General features: G+C 43.2%; 3 protein-coding genes across 5 annotated transcripts in view; 1 reads left to right on the top strand and 2 right to left on the bottom strand.

The window, feature by feature from the left end:
• GPR17 (G protein-coupled receptor 17) overlaps positions 1-4891 on the bottom strand; it is an 8428-nt gene extending 3537 nt beyond the window's left edge. Inside the window, exon 1 of the mRNA XM_019542915.1 lies at positions 4469-4891. The gene's annotated coding sequence lies outside the window, so the exon portion shown is untranslated. The remainder of the gene's footprint in view (positions 1-4468) is intronic.
• LIMS2 (LIM zinc finger domain containing 2) overlaps positions 1-16577 on the top strand; it is a 49299-nt gene extending 32722 nt beyond the window's left edge. For both annotated transcript variants that reach the window (XM_019542914.1, XM_019542913.1), the window contains exons 5-10: positions 7112-7261; positions 7971-8121; positions 9762-9854; positions 11107-11155; positions 11356-11431; positions 12971-16577. In XM_019542914.1, the coding sequence (XP_019398459.1) occupies positions 7112-7261; positions 7971-8121; positions 9762-9854; positions 11107-11155; positions 11356-11431; positions 12971-13118 (667 nt within the window). In that variant the 3' untranslated portion in view covers positions 13119-16577. The remainder of the gene's footprint in view (positions 1-7111; positions 7262-7970; positions 8122-9761; positions 9855-11106; positions 11156-11355; positions 11432-12970) is intronic.
• The window catches only part of MYO7B (myosin VIIB), a 78193-nt gene continuing 75439 nt past the window's right edge, over positions 16449-19202 (bottom strand). For both annotated transcript variants that reach the window (XM_019542906.1, XM_019542905.1), the window contains exon 48: positions 16449-18396. In XM_019542906.1, the coding sequence (XP_019398451.1) occupies positions 18301-18396 (96 nt within the window). In that variant the 3' untranslated portion in view covers positions 16449-18300. The remainder of the gene's footprint in view (positions 18397-19202) is intronic.

The raw sequence follows: 19202 nt of genomic DNA, 5'->3' as shown, positions 1-19202 counted from the left end.
TGGGGGTTTTTAAGAGGAGGTTAGATGAACATCTTGCTGGGGTTGTTTGACCCCAGTACTCTTTCCTGCCATGGCAGGGGGTCAGACTAGGTGATCTGCTCTGGTCCCTTCTGACCCTGGAAACTATGAAACTATGGAGACTTCATGAGTCCATGACAAGCAGAAATTTTTCCAAGGACAGAGTTCCTGGACATGGTTGATGGGGCTTAATTTCTCAAAATTCCAGAGTTGTTCTACAGTCTTCATACTTGTGTTGGCATCTGGAAGAGAAAGAAGCTTGTGATCCATTTGTTCTGGGCAGTCAAGTAGGGTCCTCAGTTTGAGATGATTTAAAGGGACCCAATTTTCTAATGCCCTGGGAACCTAACCTCTGAAATGTCTCTGAGTTGTGCTTCTCAAATCACTCTTTGCTTCTGAAAATCTGGATTACGATATTTTAGGGGCTGCATCCAGCAAGGGACAGAGTGAATGTGAACAAAGGTCCATCAGATCCCTGCTGACGCAGCAAGGGGAGGTTCACAGGAGATTGAACAGGTACAGAGGTACAGGCCTGTGTGCAGACAGCTGTAGACTTTGGTGTTTCTCAAATATCCATGTGTCCTAACTACTTGAATGTTCTACAAAGGGTAAACCCCACCTGCATGAATGACTGATGTACTAGAAACTGAGGAAAAAGTTCTCAAAATTGTTTTTCTTCCCACCGGGCCCTTGGATCATTGTGTCATTCCCTGTAGGACTTGCAGTGGATTTATGCATAACTTGCTTATTTCCACTTTGTTGCTCTCTCCACATTTTCTTCATGAATGTGACTAAGGTCCTGTACAGCAGAATGTATTCTGAGTTCACAATACGGTAAGGAGTGTCTCAGTTAATAGTATTGTACTGTTCAACCACTACTGCAGAATACTGCAGTTTGTTCCAAGAAGCAGTAAAGGAAGCTGATGTAGGAAGAGAGGGTGCTGATGTAGACGGAGGAAAAATTAGACAGGGAGGTGTAGCCCACAGGGGAAACGCCAGTGTGCTGGCATTCATTGTGGAAGCCGCAGACAGCAGCAAGTGTAATTGGGTTTCAGAAGTATCTGAAAAAGATTGTCTGTATTGTGTAATTCTCTTTGACTTGTGCCATCATCAGTGTCAGTTTGATGTTAGAAGTCTGGCAATCCCTGAAGTGTTTGCCCTGTTTGTTTTCTTGTGCTGATAGTGAAGACCTCAGTAGATGCTTCCTCCTCTATCCCCCTTCTGGTTGGGATGCTAAGAAATCCTTGTGAGGTGGTTGTACAAGTCACAGCCCCTATCAAAAGCCTTGCTGCCCCCTGAGGTAGTATGGCAGCAGGCAAGTGACTTGAAGCAAAGGCAATGCTTCCTGCCTCCCCATGAGCTCAGGTTCTCTCAGAAATGCTGAAAGAATTGTATATTGAGAAACAGAAATTGCTTAGGAAGAACAGTCCAGAAACAGAATATTGAAACGACATTGCAAGAAAATGTCCTTGTTTTTGATGCTTTTGCCTTTAGGGCAGGAGATAACTTATGTCAGCTAGAGAGGAGTACTCTGAATCACACTCCTCCGGTCAGCTTAGTTCAGACAGAAAAGATAACGGTTGATACAAATGAGAACGGGTGGAAACAGGACCCTGACATTCCTTCATGTGACCACGGCGGGTCCCTCTCACTCCATATGCAGCTTGACTTCAGAGTATTTTGCTGAGATGAGAAGGATTCAAGGTTCAGGAGTACAGGAACCTATTGTGCAATTGATCTGCAGGGTGCTTGTTTCTGCCTCTCCAGAAATGCTGCATGGTTTTTATTTTTATTTTTTATTAAGACAGATAATATGCATGTAAGAGAAGCCTACATCAGATCCTGAGCAGAACGCTGCTCCATGGGCCACATTTGTCAGATGTCAGCATACTGTTGAAATGGACGTGCAGCTTCACTCTTGCATTGCCCACATCACTTATAAAGTGGAAGCTTGCTCTTGGGTACTTTTTTGCATGTGGGCTGCTAGGGTGTGCATGTTCAAAGACTGACTTGGCAGACTCTGCACATGCTTGCTGGTGCTCCTGTTTGTCCTTTTGAAACTGTAAACCCTAGCATCTCTGTGAAACACCAATATGGTCTGGCCTGCGAGAGAAGCTAGTATTACCTGCTTATACTTGTTATTTTTTCTGAAAGAAATTTGATTGGCTATAGTTTTCCTATGATACCCCAGAGAAGTGGGAAATCTTACCTATTAAATAGCTATTTCAACAAAGCTGGGATGTTCCTTGTAATACCCTCTGCATGAGTCTACACACACTCTCTTTTGCCATTTCACTAAGTTAAATAGTTCTGCCTCAAACGTCTGCAGAAGGGTGATAATTCATAGCAACAGTTAGACAAGCCAATGGCTTAGTCTATAACCAGTTATAACTTTCTTCTAAAAATGGGAAACAATGGACAAATGTTCAGAAGGTTTATGTTTGGTCATCTTACAGCCAGATAAGGCTATCCCTTTACTTGCTGCCATTGCCTTGGACCAGATCGTGGAGTGGTTCTGATGATCAGATTTGTTTGAACCGACTTCCAGGGATAGATTAAGGGTATGATCTTTGGGATTCAACCTGAGCTGTCTGTCATCATTTGACGTTAGAATAAGAAAGCCTCTAGGGATGTAATCCTGCCCCATTTCATCAGTTGCAGAACTGCTGGTGACTTTACTGGTGTGAGGATTTTACCATGAGATCCTTTTGGGGGAGGGAGAGTGAATGGAAAATGTTAGGAAGTCCAGTGAATTTGTGATGAGGAAATGCTGTGAGGGCTGAAGCTGCAGGAGTTATAAAAACACTGATGGATCCAGGGCCACAAAAATTGTCTCTCAAAATTAGAGCAGTTATGGGGGAAGGCTGCTGTTACCTATTTTGTCTTGTGTGATTCTTTCTTGTCTTGTCAAACCATGCAGAAGATAAACAGGACATTCTTTACTATACACTTTCACTTTGGCTTTAAACTAAAACTACTCGGAGTTTTGACCAATGTGGTATTTAATATTTTTTTTAACTGCATGTGCTCATTGACATGAAAAATAAAATGTGCTTTGTATTTGAGTAGCTGATAAAATGTCTATGCATCATTAGAGCCAGTTGTTGAACCAGCTTTGAGAATTGAAATACTTGCTCCACAAAGCTATAATTTGTAAAAAGTTTTCATAGTAAAATTTCACTGCAGCTATAGGGATCAGATAATAACTTTATGCTTATTACCATAGGAAATAGTCAGCTGTTAATTATTTTATAAAACTTACTGATTCAAAATATGTAAGCTAATTTTATTAGCCTTTTAGGGGTTTTTTTCTATCTAGTACATAATGGAATAATTCTGTCATTCCTAGTCTGTTTGTTACCATAGTGCACAAGAATGCTTGGAATGAACTGGAAATCACTGTTGCTTTTCCAGATGACCTATTGTCAGTGTTTTGTGCTAAACTGTACAGTGCAAGAGGTCTGAATCTGTAGAGAGAATAACTAAGAATCTGGCTTGCCAGCCCAGAATTTCCACTTGGATTGTGCTGCTGGGGTGGTGTGAATATTTAGTGATTGTATGTATTGCCTTACAGAGCACTATTCTATAGTGAGCCATTAGTCCAAGCCTCCCATAACTGAGTTGTAAACCGAGACATAGTGACTCATTTGAAATGTGCTCACATAGCTATATTTTACATCCATTTCTCCCTCCTACCCCTCATTACACAGATGAGCTTTTGGATATAGTTATCATACTTTACCACTACAGTAGAATTACTGTTCTAATAAGTTCTCTACCTGTTCATTAACACAAAGCTTAATGAAGACCAAGGAAAATTTGCTAGCTCATCACAAAAAGGAATCTTATCTGTCCAGCTTGCTGTTTTGTTTAATGTCCTTTGTTGTGCAGTCTAAGCAGTTCCTGGGGAAATTAGGAATACGTAATGAGACTTTTCATGTCCTACAGATTTTTCTGCTCTTTCCTAATCATTTCTGTAGCATAGATTCTGCTTGTAATTTTTTTCCCCGTCTAAATGATCATGGGAGCATGCTTTGTCCAACAGGAGGGTCTTGTCTTTCCCTGAAAATAAACCAACTCTAGATGAAACAAGTCTCCTGTGTCAGATCATTCTAGGCTGAATCCCTTCTGGGTGAGAGCGCTTCATGCCTGAGGAAAATTAATAACATCAAGAAGTGACATTCATGATGTCTGTCTGTCTATGTGTAGGGTTCACGGGGATGGGGACTTAATAGAGAAGTGTGGGAGTTTATTCTAATTGGGGGAGAAAGGCTACTAAGAATTGCATTCTGATCAGTCTTTTCTAAAAATGTTTTCTGTGTTTAGTCTGACCTTTACACGACATGTGTCAGCCTCTGTTGCTTCTTCCACCCACACTAGCTTAGCCACAACAGCTTAAAGTGTTTGGGAAAGCCTCTATTATTCTTTCAACTGAAGCCAATTCTCTTACCTTTTGGATGATGCAGTCCTAGTGTGGAGGAAAAAGTCCTTTTGAAGAAAATCTCTAGGAGTGCCTTCTGAAGCCAGCAAGCCAAGGAGAAGCTGCATAGATGGAAACAATGAGGCGAGCCAGAAGAAGCCAACAATTGCAGGCTTAGTAAAGGTTGCAGAGCAAGCCCCTCTCTATATAGTGTCCTGCTAGCTCTGATAGTGCATTATCAGCTCACTCATGTAACAGAGGGGAGAGGAGACAACACGCTTGCAGTGAAAGGCTGTCTTCTTTCCAACTGAGCCTTTGGAAGGGGGGAGCTGCTGCTGCTGCTGCTGCTGCTGTTGTTATATTTATGAATATTTCAGTGTGTTTGTTCTACTTATTAAAGTCTCCATCTGAACCCCCCAGCCCTTTGCAGGGACTCTTTGGAGTTTTGTGATTATTTTAGAGGGGTGGAGAAGGGCATTGTGCAGGGAGGGAGTCTGGTATTAATAGACACAACAGGACATTTCAGAATGGAATAATTCTGTAATGGTGGGAGTGGGGGTGAGAGGGGGCGGCTGCTATAGCAACAGCTCTGCCATTCCAAGACTCCACTTTGCTTGCAATAGAGGAGGGTCTATGGGACAGCAGAGAGGGTTTGTGAATGGGGAGGGGTTGATAATGGTTTATCAGTGCAAAGGGCTTGAAGGCCTCTTATTCAGCTGAATGAGAGGGGTCTCTTTCAGGACACTTGCTGCAGGGTCCCAATGTCCTGCCCTGTATAATTAGTCTCCATTTAACAGTGCTGAATAAAATTGATGCCTTTATTCTGGGATGAGCGCAGCTGCATGCTTCCTTTATAATGGGGCGCTGTCTGCTTTTTCTGGGGACTCTGGCCCTGTCTGGGAGGACCAGGAGCTCCAGCCCTGGAGAGAGGCTAACACAGAAGAGAAGACTCAAAGTGAAAGAATAATAATACTTTGCACTGATATAGGCATCTTCCTTCTGGGTACTGTAACAGTGTGATGCCTCACAACAATGCACAAGTGATACAGGGTTGTATTCTTATCCCTGTTTTGTACATGGCAAGTCTATGGTTAGGTGTCTTGTACTTGAGGCCATATAGGAGGTCTGTGAGAGAGTCTGGAATAGTACCCAGACCTCCTGACCGCTCCATCATACAATCATTCCTTTTTCACTCTTTATTGCCATTGGCGTTTTGGAAGAAGCCTTCTCAATCATGATCACAGATTTGTGTAAGATTATAGTTGAGAGGAGTTAAGTCTGGTTTTACTGTGGTGTGAAAATATTCACACATCCTTCTCCACGTTGCCTGGTATGTGTTCAGTCTGTCAAAGTTTCATCTCAAGCAAACTGCTTTATGGTTAGAGGGACAGATGATAAGTGACCTAAATTAAAGATCATCCCACCTAAGATTCTAAACATAAGGCCTGAAGCTGGCTGATCCAGCTGCTTCCCATCTTTTGATTCTTCTATGAACAGCCAGCTTCTACAACAATATCTTCATCCCTTTGTCATATACTTCAGTGACAGAAACTTCAGCTGTGTGCCTGTTTAGGGTTTCTGCTTGTAATGCAGCCTGAAACATATTAAGGAACTTGTAGATTTGGAACATGGAAAAACATATTCCTTTGCTTATCCTTCTGCTTTGGGTGGAGGAGCCATGATTCAAGTGATATCTGTCTCAGCTATTGAGGACTGATGATCTGACCAGGATAGGGGAAGTGTAATGATGTGCCTTGAAGAGGACCATCAGAAAAAAACTCTAATAAGACAGTCAGAGGGCTGTATGTGTGGATATACATCAACACAAACATATCTATAGTTCCCAATGCATTTTTACTGCTCCATACAAAAGCAGAATTTCATACACTGTGATTTAGGTGTCATCAGCGGTCTCCTGTAAGCCTGCTTCATATGATCAGGGCATGTTAAAAAAAAGTAGTCTAGGCTCTTCCCTGCAATGGATGCCCATAAAGAAGTGCAGGAGGACTAAAAAAATACCTAGTTGTGTAACTGCCCCTTTCAAGACAGCAGTAGCATAACTAGAGGGAGGGTGAGTGGGGCATTTGCCCCAGGTGCTGGCTTAGAAGAGTTACCAGAATGCTTCTTTGGGCATTTTTGCTGTGGCCCCAGTTTTGCTTTGGGAGAGGGGTCATGCAGAATGGTGCCCCCTGGGATGTTTGCCACTCCTCACCCGCCAGTGTTTGTAGGGTGGGGGAAGCTAAATAGATGCCATTCTACTGGGTGCACAGCTGCCTGGCTTTTATGGTAGATGTTGGGGTGGAGAGCATATATTCTGCTGCCCCCTGATTCAGCTCGTGTCTGGTGATTTTTCTTCTCGGCTGCAGGAGCAGCTACCATCAGAGTGCAGAGAGAGCTGGGGCTCTCTGTTTCATTCCCCCTGCTGCTCTCCAGTCATCAACACTGCAGCACCCTGCTATGCCTCTATAGGATAGTTGCAAGGCTCTCTGAGGGCCTGGTTAGCACTAACATGATCAGGTGAAGCTTTAAAGCTTATGTTGTAGAATAGAAAGTTAAAATAGTAAAACTTTAGTTGCAAAAACCATAACCTAATCAGCAAGATAACAGCCCAATCTCAACTAATTGGAAGAACCAACCAACTAATACTTCCTTTTCTTTCTGATGCTCATACAGGCACCTGTGCAGGCCATGCCATAATCGTGAGAAAGCCAAGGGACTAGGCAAGTACATCTGTCAGAAGTGCCACCTCATAATTGATGAACAGCCTCTGATGTACAGAAATGATTCTTACCATCCAGATCACTTCAACTGCACCCACTGTGGGTATGTTCTCATCTCCTTCATGCCACCAACAAACAAGGGAAATGAAGCCTGTGCATATTAGGGTGGTCTTTCTTCGGACTCTAGTGTTCAAACTAAACTTTGTAGTCTTTAAGTTATTACACCAATGAGAAATTCTGTATGAAGGATCAAAAGAGGCGGAATCAATAAGCTAGAAGAACTGGAGTTCTTCTGTTCAGTTCTGTAGCATTCACTTTGTTCTATGCATTGCTTAATTGGCACCACTTTCTACTGGGTATGAAAGTGGTACATTGCAAGTAGTTGGCCTCAAAGGCCCAGTCATCACTACAAAAATAATTGTATTTAGATATAGCTATTTCAGTGCTGTTCAGAATAGCTTGGTGCTTGTGGATAAAAGGTATATGTATAAGATTGTTTCAGCTAGGGTATGTAGTCTCATTAAGACATGATTGTCTTCATGTTTTATGTCTGTAAAGGACAGAAACCAACATCCCATCAAATGCCTTGCCAGTGACAGTATTTTACTAACAATTCACCACATCTGCATTTAGAATATAATAGTGCCAAAGCACAAACATTTTCTTTGAGGTTCCTCCTTCTACAGCTTCAGCGTAGAGATACTTGGGTCTGAGGAGAAGCTCATGTAACTATCAGGTTTAATTGGGAAAAAACGGTTGGCTGGGATCTGGATCACTTGTGTTGTTTCAAGGATATGCATGTGTGTTTATAGGAAGGAGCTGACTGCTGAGGCCAGGGAACTAAAAGGGGAACTCTACTGCCTGCCCTGTCATGACAAGATGGGAATCCCAATCTGTGGAGCCTGTCGCAGACCCATTGAGGGACGTGTAGTCAATGCTTTGGGAAAGCAATGGCATGTTGAGGTGAGAGCAATCCTGGTTCGAAGCCTCTTGCAGAGTACATCCTGCAAGTGGACTTGTGCTACTCAGAAGGTTATCAGTAAAAAGTCCCACAATCCGTGTTTTGGCTGAATTCATGCTAATAAATGTAGGTATTGGAGTATACTCATCTTGTGTGAGCTTTACCTGGGTACATCACATTTCCCAGGCTCAAATGTTGCCCTTCTTTACCACAATAACAATTCTGTTATTTAAATTACTCCTAGAAAATTACTTTAAAATGTTTGCACTGTACTGCAGTTTCTGGGATTGCAAGATAGCATTTGCCACTGGAGTTATATGTATTGCCTCTTCCCGCTCTAAGTAACAAACTATTACGTCTCCTTCCCACCTTCTAAAGCCTGGGAAGCATTTTTCTGCCTGATGTAGTTCCAATAGGCATAGGAACAGCAGAATTGGCCATGTAGGTGTGAACACTTTGCTTTGACAACCTAGCTGACAAAATAGGGAATCTCACCATCCTTCCACCTGTGCAAGGTTCTCTGTTGGCATCATCTATACTGTTATGTTTCCCCTGGCTTGTTTCCAGTAGGCCTGTGCAAAGCGGCTAGTGTTTGCTTTGGATTTGGATTTGGTCGATTTGGGGGCCAGCGATTCAATTTGGTGATTTGAATCACTGTCCCAAATTGATTCGGCCAAATCTGATTCAGAGATTCGGCTGCTGCTGCATCTCTGAATCACACAGGCCCATCCCCCTCCCGCCCCAGCTCCCGGCACTTTGGAAAAAACAAACCCTGGACTCATTGGGTGCTGCCAGGAGGGGGGGCAATCCCACCTGCCCCCCACTGCCCCATGCTGTGTGGGGGGCTCTGCCATGAGCCCTTCTGATCCCTCGCTCCCCCCCACCGACTCCTGTTCATCAGTCCCCCCCCCATGGCTGCCCCTCCCGCCCCAGCTCTGGACCTTTAAGGGGAAAAAACTCCCAAAAACCTAGACTCACTGGTTCCTACCCAGTGGGGGGCTCTTCCACAAGCACCCCTGAAGCTGCTGCAGGAGCTGGTGAGTCTTGGGGGGAAGGGGGGGGTGGTTGTTGTTTTCTTAAAAGGCTGAAGCTGGGGTGGGCAGGGCAGCAATGGGAGACTGGAACAGTGGGGGTGGGGGGCTTTTGCAGAGCCCCCCACACAGCGCCCCCCCTGCCCAGCAGCACCTGGTAAGTAGGGGCTTTTTTTTAAAGCACCAGGAGCTGAGGCAGGCGGGGCAGCCATGGGGGGGCTGGGGGAGCAGCAGGGGTCGGGGGGTTGGAGAAGCAGGTAAGGGATGGGGCCTGGCAGGGGTACCCCCATGGTCCTCTCCCTCACCCCCCCTTCTTCACCCTCTACTTACCAGTTCTAAGTCCTGCTGCAGAGACCAGGGACTGCCCAAATCATCGAAGCTCTCTGAATCTTTTCTGAAGATTTGGAGAGCTTTGAATTGATTTGGACCTTTTTATTGGTCCCCTGATTTGATTCAGATTTCAAGATTCAGCCACTGAATTGGGCTAAATCTCCTCCGAATCGAATTAGCATCCAAAGCTTCACAGAGCCCTAGTTACCAAGACAGTGTCTGCATGTCTTCTCCTTTTGGAAACCTCTCTATCTGATGTTGAATGCTTTTTACTTCCACAGCATTTTGTTTGTGCCAAGTGCGAGAAGCCATTCCTGGGGCACCGGCACTATGAGAAAAAGGGGCTGGCTTACTGTGAGACTCACTACAACCAGGTATATGCTGCTGTTCTTTTGGCTGAAGAGGGGCAGGGGCAGAAATTTTTGTCCTTATAAACAAACTTGGAAAATAGGCACTGGGTTTTCCTATCACGGTACAAGTAGATGAAATTCTTTGTTGACCTGTAGTTATAAGTATGAGGCTGTACCAATGAAGTAGTAACAGGAATGAAAAGATCCTGCCAGCTGATACAGAGCACTAGGAAAAGGATAGTGATTAGAAAATAGAAACCTACTGAGGATAATAATCCTCCTGTGAAAGAAAAAATAATGTATATGGGCTGCCATTAAGATGTCTTAATTGCATCAAATAAAATTGGGGTTAGTCAGTTGGATGGCTGGTTAGCTGACCTTCTGTTAAGAGTCAAGAGTGTTTCTTGTTTTTTTCAATTGCTATAAAATGACCTTTTTAAAATTTAAACATACACACAATATTTATATATGTGTATTTATAATTGTTTAATAGTTTATGTTTATTTTAAACGTGTATGTATATATGTATGTGTGTGCATATGTATATGTTTAATTTTTTTTTTTAAAGATTGGTTTTATAACTATTAAGGAACTCTTTTGGTCTTTAACAGGTCAGCTATCTAGCTATCCAATTCACTAACACCAATTTTATATGATGTTATTAAAGATATCAACGGCAGTTTATATATCATTTTTATTTCTTTCTTTATAATGTTTAAAATAAATCTCATGGCATCTGGTTGACCATAGCACAGAAGAAATCAGTTCTGTTAACCAATTGGAAAGTAATTTTTCCACAAAGACAGTGAAGAACTGTGACCTCTCCATTGATTGTCATTGGACAAAACATCATTTCACCCTGATAAAGCTGTCAGAGGATATTTTTTGCTTTAAAAATAGTACTGTTAGCTTTGTATTGATGTTTATGACCTAGAATCTGGAGAGGTTTATTTTTGATTAGCATTCTGGTCTATTTACACTCTCTCTCAAATTCCCAGGCTTTACTGAGAGTGGGAAACATATAACAATGGTACCAGGAATATGAGGGATCCACAAAAAAGGTCATGTAGGGTTTGAGAGCACAAGATCTGAATGACCATGGCATAATTAGCACGTGTATAATGAGTTATTCAGGAGATTGAAATCTATATCTTTGAATGCTGTTACAGCACCTTTGAATTCATTCATCATCAGGATTTTAATACTTGCCCCAGCTGTCTATGTCGGTGTGGGCAGTCAGTAATATAAGTTCCCATTTTATTCCTTCTGCATGCAGCTCTTTGGAGATGTCTGCTACAACTGCAGCCACGTGATTGAGGGGGACGGTAAGCTTTGCACTTCCCTTGTTTTCGGTCACTCTCCGTGCTCGGTTTGTTGGTGCAGCTGTTGCTGTCCCACGGTTGTGAAGCACTAGTGTTTGTTTTCACATCTGGCCTCATTGAATTTAGATACAGCCCTGTGTTTAGATAATTTGGCCTGGCTGCCTTTGATTTAGCTTTGCCCTCCCCCCCCCCTCTATTTTCAGTGGTATCGGCTCTCAACAAGGCTTGGTGTGTGAACTGCTTCTCCTGCTCCACTTGCAACATCAAGCTCACACTGAAGTAAGTAGTTACTTGCAGTTCTAGAATGATTCCTTCAACAGCCTGGGGAAATGAGTCCTGGTGCTCCGAAGCAGTGGAGTTGTGGCACCTTTTCCCCTCTTATCTAAGTTTGATACTTTCACCTAGAAAGGGAACCAATCAAAAATCCATTTCTGAAGAAAACTGTACACTAACTACCCCCAATGAGAGCCAGAGGGGCAGTGAGTACAAGCCAACTTCTGAGCAACCTTTCCTGGTTTCAGGTCCTCTTATGTCATCCCAGCTCACTCCTACTGTGCTGCAATGGTTTTGTAGGACTCAGTAAGGAAGGTGCTCTGATAGAGCATGGAGCTGACCCGTCAAAGGATTTGGTATTTTCATCACAGAATGTAGGTTTTGGAAAGTGCTGTTGTTCAGACAAATACATACAAGCAGTTGGTAATATCTAACTCAATAATGAAATGATGAAGGCCTTGCTTCCATCATCCTGCTGGGTTCTTCGTTGCATCAGTTTACCATTGCATGTGTCAAGATGTTGAAGCAGTGCGGGTGCCAGACAGCACAACTCTGGAGTTTAGTTCATGCTTTAATGCAAAACATCTATGCTACAAAAGTTAGGATTTAGGAAACAAGAATATCAAAATCAGGCCAGACTTCAGGAAAATTAATTTATGGGATGGCAGTCTGAGATGGGAGACACTTCCTCCTCCCCAGGCATGTTCTAGCACAGGTGCCAGTGAGCTTTCCTTGCCGCAGCTTGATGGAGCATAAACCAAGAGGAAGCTGAATGGCAGGAAATGTGGAAAAGTCTAAGGGAGAGGACAAGGAATTGATGGATCTGGCTGAAAACACAACTTCAGTGTCTAATTCCCTAACCTTGCCAGGTAAACACTGCTTCTGTTTCCTGGATGTTGCCAGCTGAGTGAATGCAGTTGCCCAGTTCCATGACAGGAGGCATTGGTGATGGTCCTATTGACCTTCACCTAGATTTTTGGCTTGAAACTTTTTATTCCCCTTTGTAAAGGACTGTTGTAGCAAAGGAGCCACATACCAAACAAGGAAAAGACAGTGAAATTCAACAGAAGAAAAGCACTATAGGTCTGTATAAAGAAAACAAATGTTCCCACTCATGGTACTGACAAGGACCATCGTTCCACATTGAGGTGTGCTAGAGGGAGTAGTCAGGACAGAGAATGAAGAATTGAAATCCCTCTTCCCATTACAAGTGGGAAAATTGCCTCTCCCAGCCTTAGGAAAGTTAAGCAGAAGCATTGCTATAGTTACAAGAGCTACTCCATTTGGGGCATTGGCCATTGCCCTAAAGCCAATCTCTAGTAAACCAGGAGTGTCTGTGTGTACAGAGTTGGCACCTGACTTGGCAAAAACACTAATTGTGTGTGCATTAGTCCGATTTTTGTGTGTTTGTGGTCAGGTAGGGATTTGTCTATTGGACCAAGAACTTAAACAAGGAATAGAGGCAGCATCCCACCCTTCCACACTGCATCAGGCCCTGGATCCAGTTTCCAAGTGCTGCTTTGATAGCTTTGTGTTTCTTTGAAGGAACAAGTTTGTGGAGTTTGACATGAAGCCCGTGTGCAAGAAGTGCTATGAGAAATTTCCCCTGGAGCTGAAGAAACGTCTGAAGAAGCTATCTGAGCTGGCCTCCAAGAAATCACAGCCCAAAGCTCTGGACTTAAACTCTGCTTAAATGGGTCTGTCATTCTGCTGTCTGTACTCACAGTGGTCTCAGACTGCAATGTGCAGCAGCTGTTGATCACAAAGGGAAGTATTAAGAATGACTGACCAAAACAAATCGGACACACAGTGCCTCCCTCTGCTGTGGTTACTGCCTCTTGTATTTTGAATATCTCTTCACTCAGGCAGTTGCAAATTAACGCTGACAGCATGGGGAGCCTGGCCTCTGCTGAGAAACTTGGGCAGTAGTGGATATGCCAGGTCACTGCTTTTAAGCTGTACACCATTGTTTCTGCAGTCTCTCTCTCTCTCTCTCTCTCTTTCTCTCTCTCTCCTGTTTTTCTTTCTCTCTCCTGTATCTAGAATTGGGTAAGAACAGTGATTTAAGCATCAAATGTATGGTTTTCCCTGCTCCACTTTCAAATCTGTCTTGCATGAAGAGCTTCCCACTACTATGTCCACAGTTTGAATGTTGGTTACCAGCTCCAGCAAAAGCAGCATGTGAGCTTTAGCCTATATACCTGAATGAGATAGCTAGATAGGTGTCTTCATGCATGGGACAGAGACTTTGGGTGTGTACAGGAGCTAGCTGAGTAATATGGGCCTGTCTTACTGTTGCAGTGATGATATACCCCTGATCCAGGTGTATACCATGTCGCTGACACCAGGGAAGTCACTAGTGACAGCAGTAGTAGAAATGTTGGTGAAAGGACTCCACATGCCAGACTTTCTTAATTCAAACTGCCTTTAACTGCTTGACTTTCTATTGTAGCAAACCACCATAACCATTTAATACTGCTTTTGCTGCGGCTGTAGGTTGGGATGGGCTCTGTCTATCTGTAAAGCTTTTCCATCCTCCACCATGACTGTCACAAAGCACAATAGAATAGATGGTGTTTTGGGTTTTTTTGGTCACAATTTACCAGCATAGGAGGATACCTCATATCCTTCTCTAGTTCTTGAACCATGTTTCAGGTGTGGTGTCAAAGTAAAAGCACACTTTTTAGAGTTATTCTAAGTGGCTACTGCAAGAACCAGTCCTCTATGCCTGTTCAGAGTTCAGGCAGTTCAGGTGAAGGCCATTCAAAAGCTCACCGCACAATTTCTCAGATGTATTCCCTGTAATGGTAACCACAGGAAGGCACCTGATGATGATGAATCTGCACAGCTGAGTTATCTTCAGCTTCCTGGGAAGATGATAATGAAACTTGGCATAAGCATCTACAACTATGCAAAGGCAGAGTAACTCATGGGTTGTCAGAGATTTCCAGACCAGTTAAAATGCAACCCACTGTGTTCCTGCAGTAGCTACTCTTGAGTTTAGCAATGGAAAATGCAAATATTTGATTAATTTTGTCCATGTAAAGATGAAAAGGTATGCTTTTTACTCTGGGAAGAAATGCAGTGTAGACCCACTTCATCTCTTCTGAAATCCATTAGATCTAGATTAAGCCAGATCAGGTTTATGTAAAAGAAACAACATTTTCCTCCTTGTGCTTTGTACTGGGAATAATCAGCGTCTTATGGGATAACTAGGCCACCTCTGTGCAGAGCCTAGAAGCACTTGACCTCCTCTCACTTCTGCACCATGTGCTCCAGCTCTTGGAAATGAGGAGATGTAGCTACCCCAGAGTGACACTGACCATGTGCCAGGAAGTATCTCTGAGGCTGAGCCTGATTGCTACATTGCCTCACACCTAGGATTTGGCTTTAGTGGGGAGGGCTCAGTGCAGACATGCCTCTAGGGTCCCTTCCTAATCACTTACCTCCCATGAATACTTTATTGAACCCTTGCTTCATATAGTGTACAGTCTGTATTACACTATTTTGCACACTACTGTCACACCTCTTGTGGGATTGAGGAATCAAGGAATTAGCAGGACAACTTGAGAAAAGTCATTTCCCTGGTGCTACTTTTCTTTAGAAAAGGGAACAGTTAGAACAGACCTATTGGTTGTTCTAGAGCAGAGAATTGGGTATCTGCAAGTTCTTCATATTCAGTGTTTTCTTCATAAAGCCAGAGGTGGAGGGAACTTTCTCTTAGGCAGAAATTTAGACTGTATGCATTTTCTGTTGCTGCAGCCACAAAAGCCAGATTCATTCTAGCTGTTACACTACTGAAGTTAATGGAATCACATCAAGGGTGAACTTGTTCCAAAACTGTATGCTTTGTTAATTACTCAAAACAGCTCTTCCACCATTTACTTTTAAAACTATAAATGTGTACGTATGCATATTAAATAGAAATCACTAATGCTCACTGAACACACTCGAAGATGGCAATGCTTTTAGAAATAGCAGTATATGCAGCTAACATTCAAGGGAAGTATTAATCACTTGATAACCTTCTGTATGACCAAGTGAACTACTGTATTCTCTAGGTTTAGATCTTGGTACTTATCTTCACAGCAGTCCATACAATGTTAGCTAAAATGGCCTCACAGCCATCACTGGCCAACACTTCTAATGCCATGTGTCTTTTGTATTGGATCATGCAGACTTCTGGAACTGAAGAGTTAAAGTTCAATGTATAGATCAGGGACTGTCAACCTTTAACAAGCAATGAATGGGTCAGAACAACCCAGTTCCTATCATAAGAACATGATAAGAACTGCTGTTTACGGGTCAGACCATAGGTCTGTCTTGCCCAGTATCCTGTGTTTTACATAGTGGCAAGGAGTGGATGCTAAAAGGAAGAGTGAACAGGGTATGACCTGGATTCTTTCCACTGTTCCTTTCTCACATGCATCATCCAGCATTTAAGGTCTAGGAAGTTCTGATTCAGAGGCTGTACCTCTAATTTCCATGATCCAACGTGGGTCAGGTGGTTTTCATGGCACATGAGCAGCTAAGGGGAGGGGCAGGTATTTCCCTAAGCTCCCACCAGAGCCACACACTGCAGCCTTGGGGAGGATGGAGAAGGGGGATAGGGACAAGTGGCAGCAGTGTGGGTGTAGCTCCCTGCTCCTAGGCTTGTCCCAGGTCACCTCTGACTGGAAGCTGTGCCTCTGCTGCAACCTTGGGGAAGGGGGTAGAGAGAAGTGGTAGAAGTGTGGGTGCAGCTTCCAGCTCTCTAGATCTGGTACGGCTCCTCACTGCTCAGCCTCAGTATGAATACGAGCACAAACAAAGCTGTAAGACTGTGGCCTGGATGTTGCTAATCTCTGGGTTAGATGGAGGCAGGGGAAGCAGTGGTTTGGAGATTGTACTAGTTTGTGCTCTAAATGTGTGGGATTATGCAGAGTGAAAGAAGAAATTCTCTCGCATTGCATGGGGTGCCTTTACGTGAGGTAGATTGTATGGATCCATTGACCTTTTGTTTTGCAGTACATTTGGGTTTGTGATGTTTATCCAGAACATGACTGCTTGACTGTAGTTCTGTAATCTCACCTGTGTTATGTTCCTGTAATAAAGTGCACTGCAGTGCATCTCTAAACTTTGCATCAAAGATTAAAATATTGTATCGTACACTGTGACATGAATGCAAAGGTGTTAACTCTTTTGTGAGCCAAAGCAAGTCACCAGCTAACTAGGAAAATTTGAAATTGCAGCATATTTTCTGTTATTTCCAGATTAATGATGGTTAGATGGCAATACATGATCAGCACTGGACCGTGGTACAGGCATGTTACTGTCTGACAGATGCTGTGTAGCACAGGTAGTGCTGCTGCTGTCAGTGGTGAAAGGTGTTTTCTGAGAACGTAGTGGTACCCCAAGCTATTTGGATAGGTTTAAACTGCAGAGAACCTGAGAAAATGCTCATCTGATTTATGGAAGAAAGACTACATTTGCATTATTGATCTTCTGTAATTGTTTATTTAAAAATTGCAAACAGGATCCTTTGGCTGCAAACATTTTAGTACAGAGGAGCTGAGAAGTCTTACACACTTATTCTATTCAAATGGCATTTAGAAGTAGAGTGCGCTAACACCTCAGTGTTGGTCATTTCAGTGCTTCCATTGCCAGCAATGGATGTTACACTTGGAATATCTAATTGCTTGAAAAGGATCAAGTATTCTGAAAAGTGTGGCACTCATTGAAATGCACAGAGATATTGAGGCTCTTCTCCCTGCTATGCATGTACAGAAATCCTATTAATGTTTGAGTTTCACATGCACATCCAAAGGGACAACAGACCCCATTGTGCATACATTGGCAAGAGTGTGAGAGACCCAGCAGAGCTGCCGAATCATGCCTCAAGGAACTTGGTGTAAATGCACTGACTACCACATTCCACTGTGGTCACAAGAGGGCTCCTGGTTGGGGAAGGGTCAAGTATTTGTGTTCCTAGCATGCAAGTTGCAAATCTGCCTGCCTTGCTAGACACTCAGAGCTGTTCTTAGGGGTATGTTTCTCAGTGTCCATTTATCACATGGACCGTCAAACTTTACCACATAAACTGTCTGCCAAACAGGAAATAGGAGGAAGCAAGAGGAATAAAGACCACTCAAAATAAGTAATTGACTTTTTTTGTCTTTTGAAAGAATGTCTACAGAACTGTAGGCTGGGAGGACTTCTAAAGAGCAGAAAAATGGCTTTCTTCAAAGGATGTCTCTGTTAAGGACTCAGTTCTTCAATTCCTTGCTAGCACTGAGCAGCTCTCCTTTATAAATATAAAAAAAATTGAGGGAGGGCTACTCGGTATAAATAACTGTTGTAGTCAGGCCATGTTGGCCTACTTGGTTCATGTGTATTGAGTCTGGTGTGAAAGGAAGGCTGGGGCAAAAAGAAGGAAGTGCACTAGTATAGGCTTGTCTGAAGGCAACAAAAATCCAGAATAGCCATTGCCCCATTTTAGCAGAAACAATTCTTCCCTCCTGCAAAGCCCGCCGTCATATTTACCAACATGCAAGGGAATTGGTAGGAGTATATCAAACACTATGCCCTTTACCTTCCCAGGAGAAAGTAACTAGGAGATATGTGTCCTCTTCTGAGTGGAGGACTCCACTGATGTTGAAATTAAACTGAACTTGCTCTGAAGTCCAAAATCCTATTATATTGTATTGTTACACTGGCAAATTTAAAATGATTGAAGGTGCATATTCCCTTGGGTTTCTCTTGTAGCAGTACTCTGCTTCCATGTTTCAGTCCAGGTCTGTTCAGAGGAGTGGCAGAATGGGTATTCAAAAGTAAGTTTCCCGCTGGGATAGGACACCTATGCAGTTTGGCACGTGTATGAAGTAGGGGGCTTGTTCTTACTCAGGCTGGGAGGTGTGGGTACTCTTCTGCTTGTTTACAACATTCATTAGCAGGTTCACATAAGATGTCATCAGGTCATCCATCTTGTAACCCTTCAGGGGAGAGAGAAGTGAGTCTCTAGCACAGGCCATAGAACAACCTGAGTTATAGTTTCCAAGACTCTGTCCTTTGCTCCTGTTCTTATCTGCTGCCCAGTTTCTTCCGAGAACATCTTCCTTCTCTGCCAATTCTAGCATTTTTTTTAATATCTGGGTATACCATACTGCTTGCATAGTATAGTGTAGTAGTTCAAGCCAGCATTTCATCCTGTTATAAGCTGACATTATCTGCATCAGAACTGGAGCTTTAAATACTGGCCAAGAACCCTGAAGTTTATCTTAAATGTAAAAGTACAAATTGATCTAAAAGTGTGCTGGTGCCTGTCTGCATCTCTAAGCAGCCTGAAATGGGAGCTCTGAGGCAGTAGAACATGTCCTGTTCATGGCAACAGTGGGTCATCACTGCTTACCAAAGCATGCAGTAAAAGGAAGATCCTATTCAGTTCTGCTGTGAAGGGAAACCTTTTCTTTGTCTCAGACAAGAGAGGCTTGATTTGTGGACAGAGCCTGGGAAATTACTTATTTTTCCCTTCAGTTTGGTAACAGCATGTTGTGTGTGCCCCTGTGGATGGTGGTACAGAGCAGCAGTCTGATCATGAGCTGTATGACTATCTGTGAAATTGGAACAGTTGTTTTTTTTTCCCCCCCACATCAACCCTAAAGCTAGATCTGGCAGGACACAGTATGCTATCCATAATCTGGCTCTTTTAATGTGTTCCAGCATCTGCCTTTCACTTTGTGTTGATGCTTGTAGACATAAGGGAAAAAATGTGGAGGAGGGTCTTGTGTCTGAGACAATT

This window comes from Crocodylus porosus, unplaced genomic scaffold (assembly GCF_001723895.1).
Source record: "Crocodylus porosus isolate Cpor-Errol unplaced genomic scaffold, CroPor_comp1, whole genome shotgun sequence".
Lineage (NCBI taxonomy): Eukaryota > Metazoa > Chordata > Crocodylia > Crocodylidae > Crocodylus > Crocodylus porosus.
This window is presented reverse-complemented; position numbering and strand designations above follow the sequence as displayed.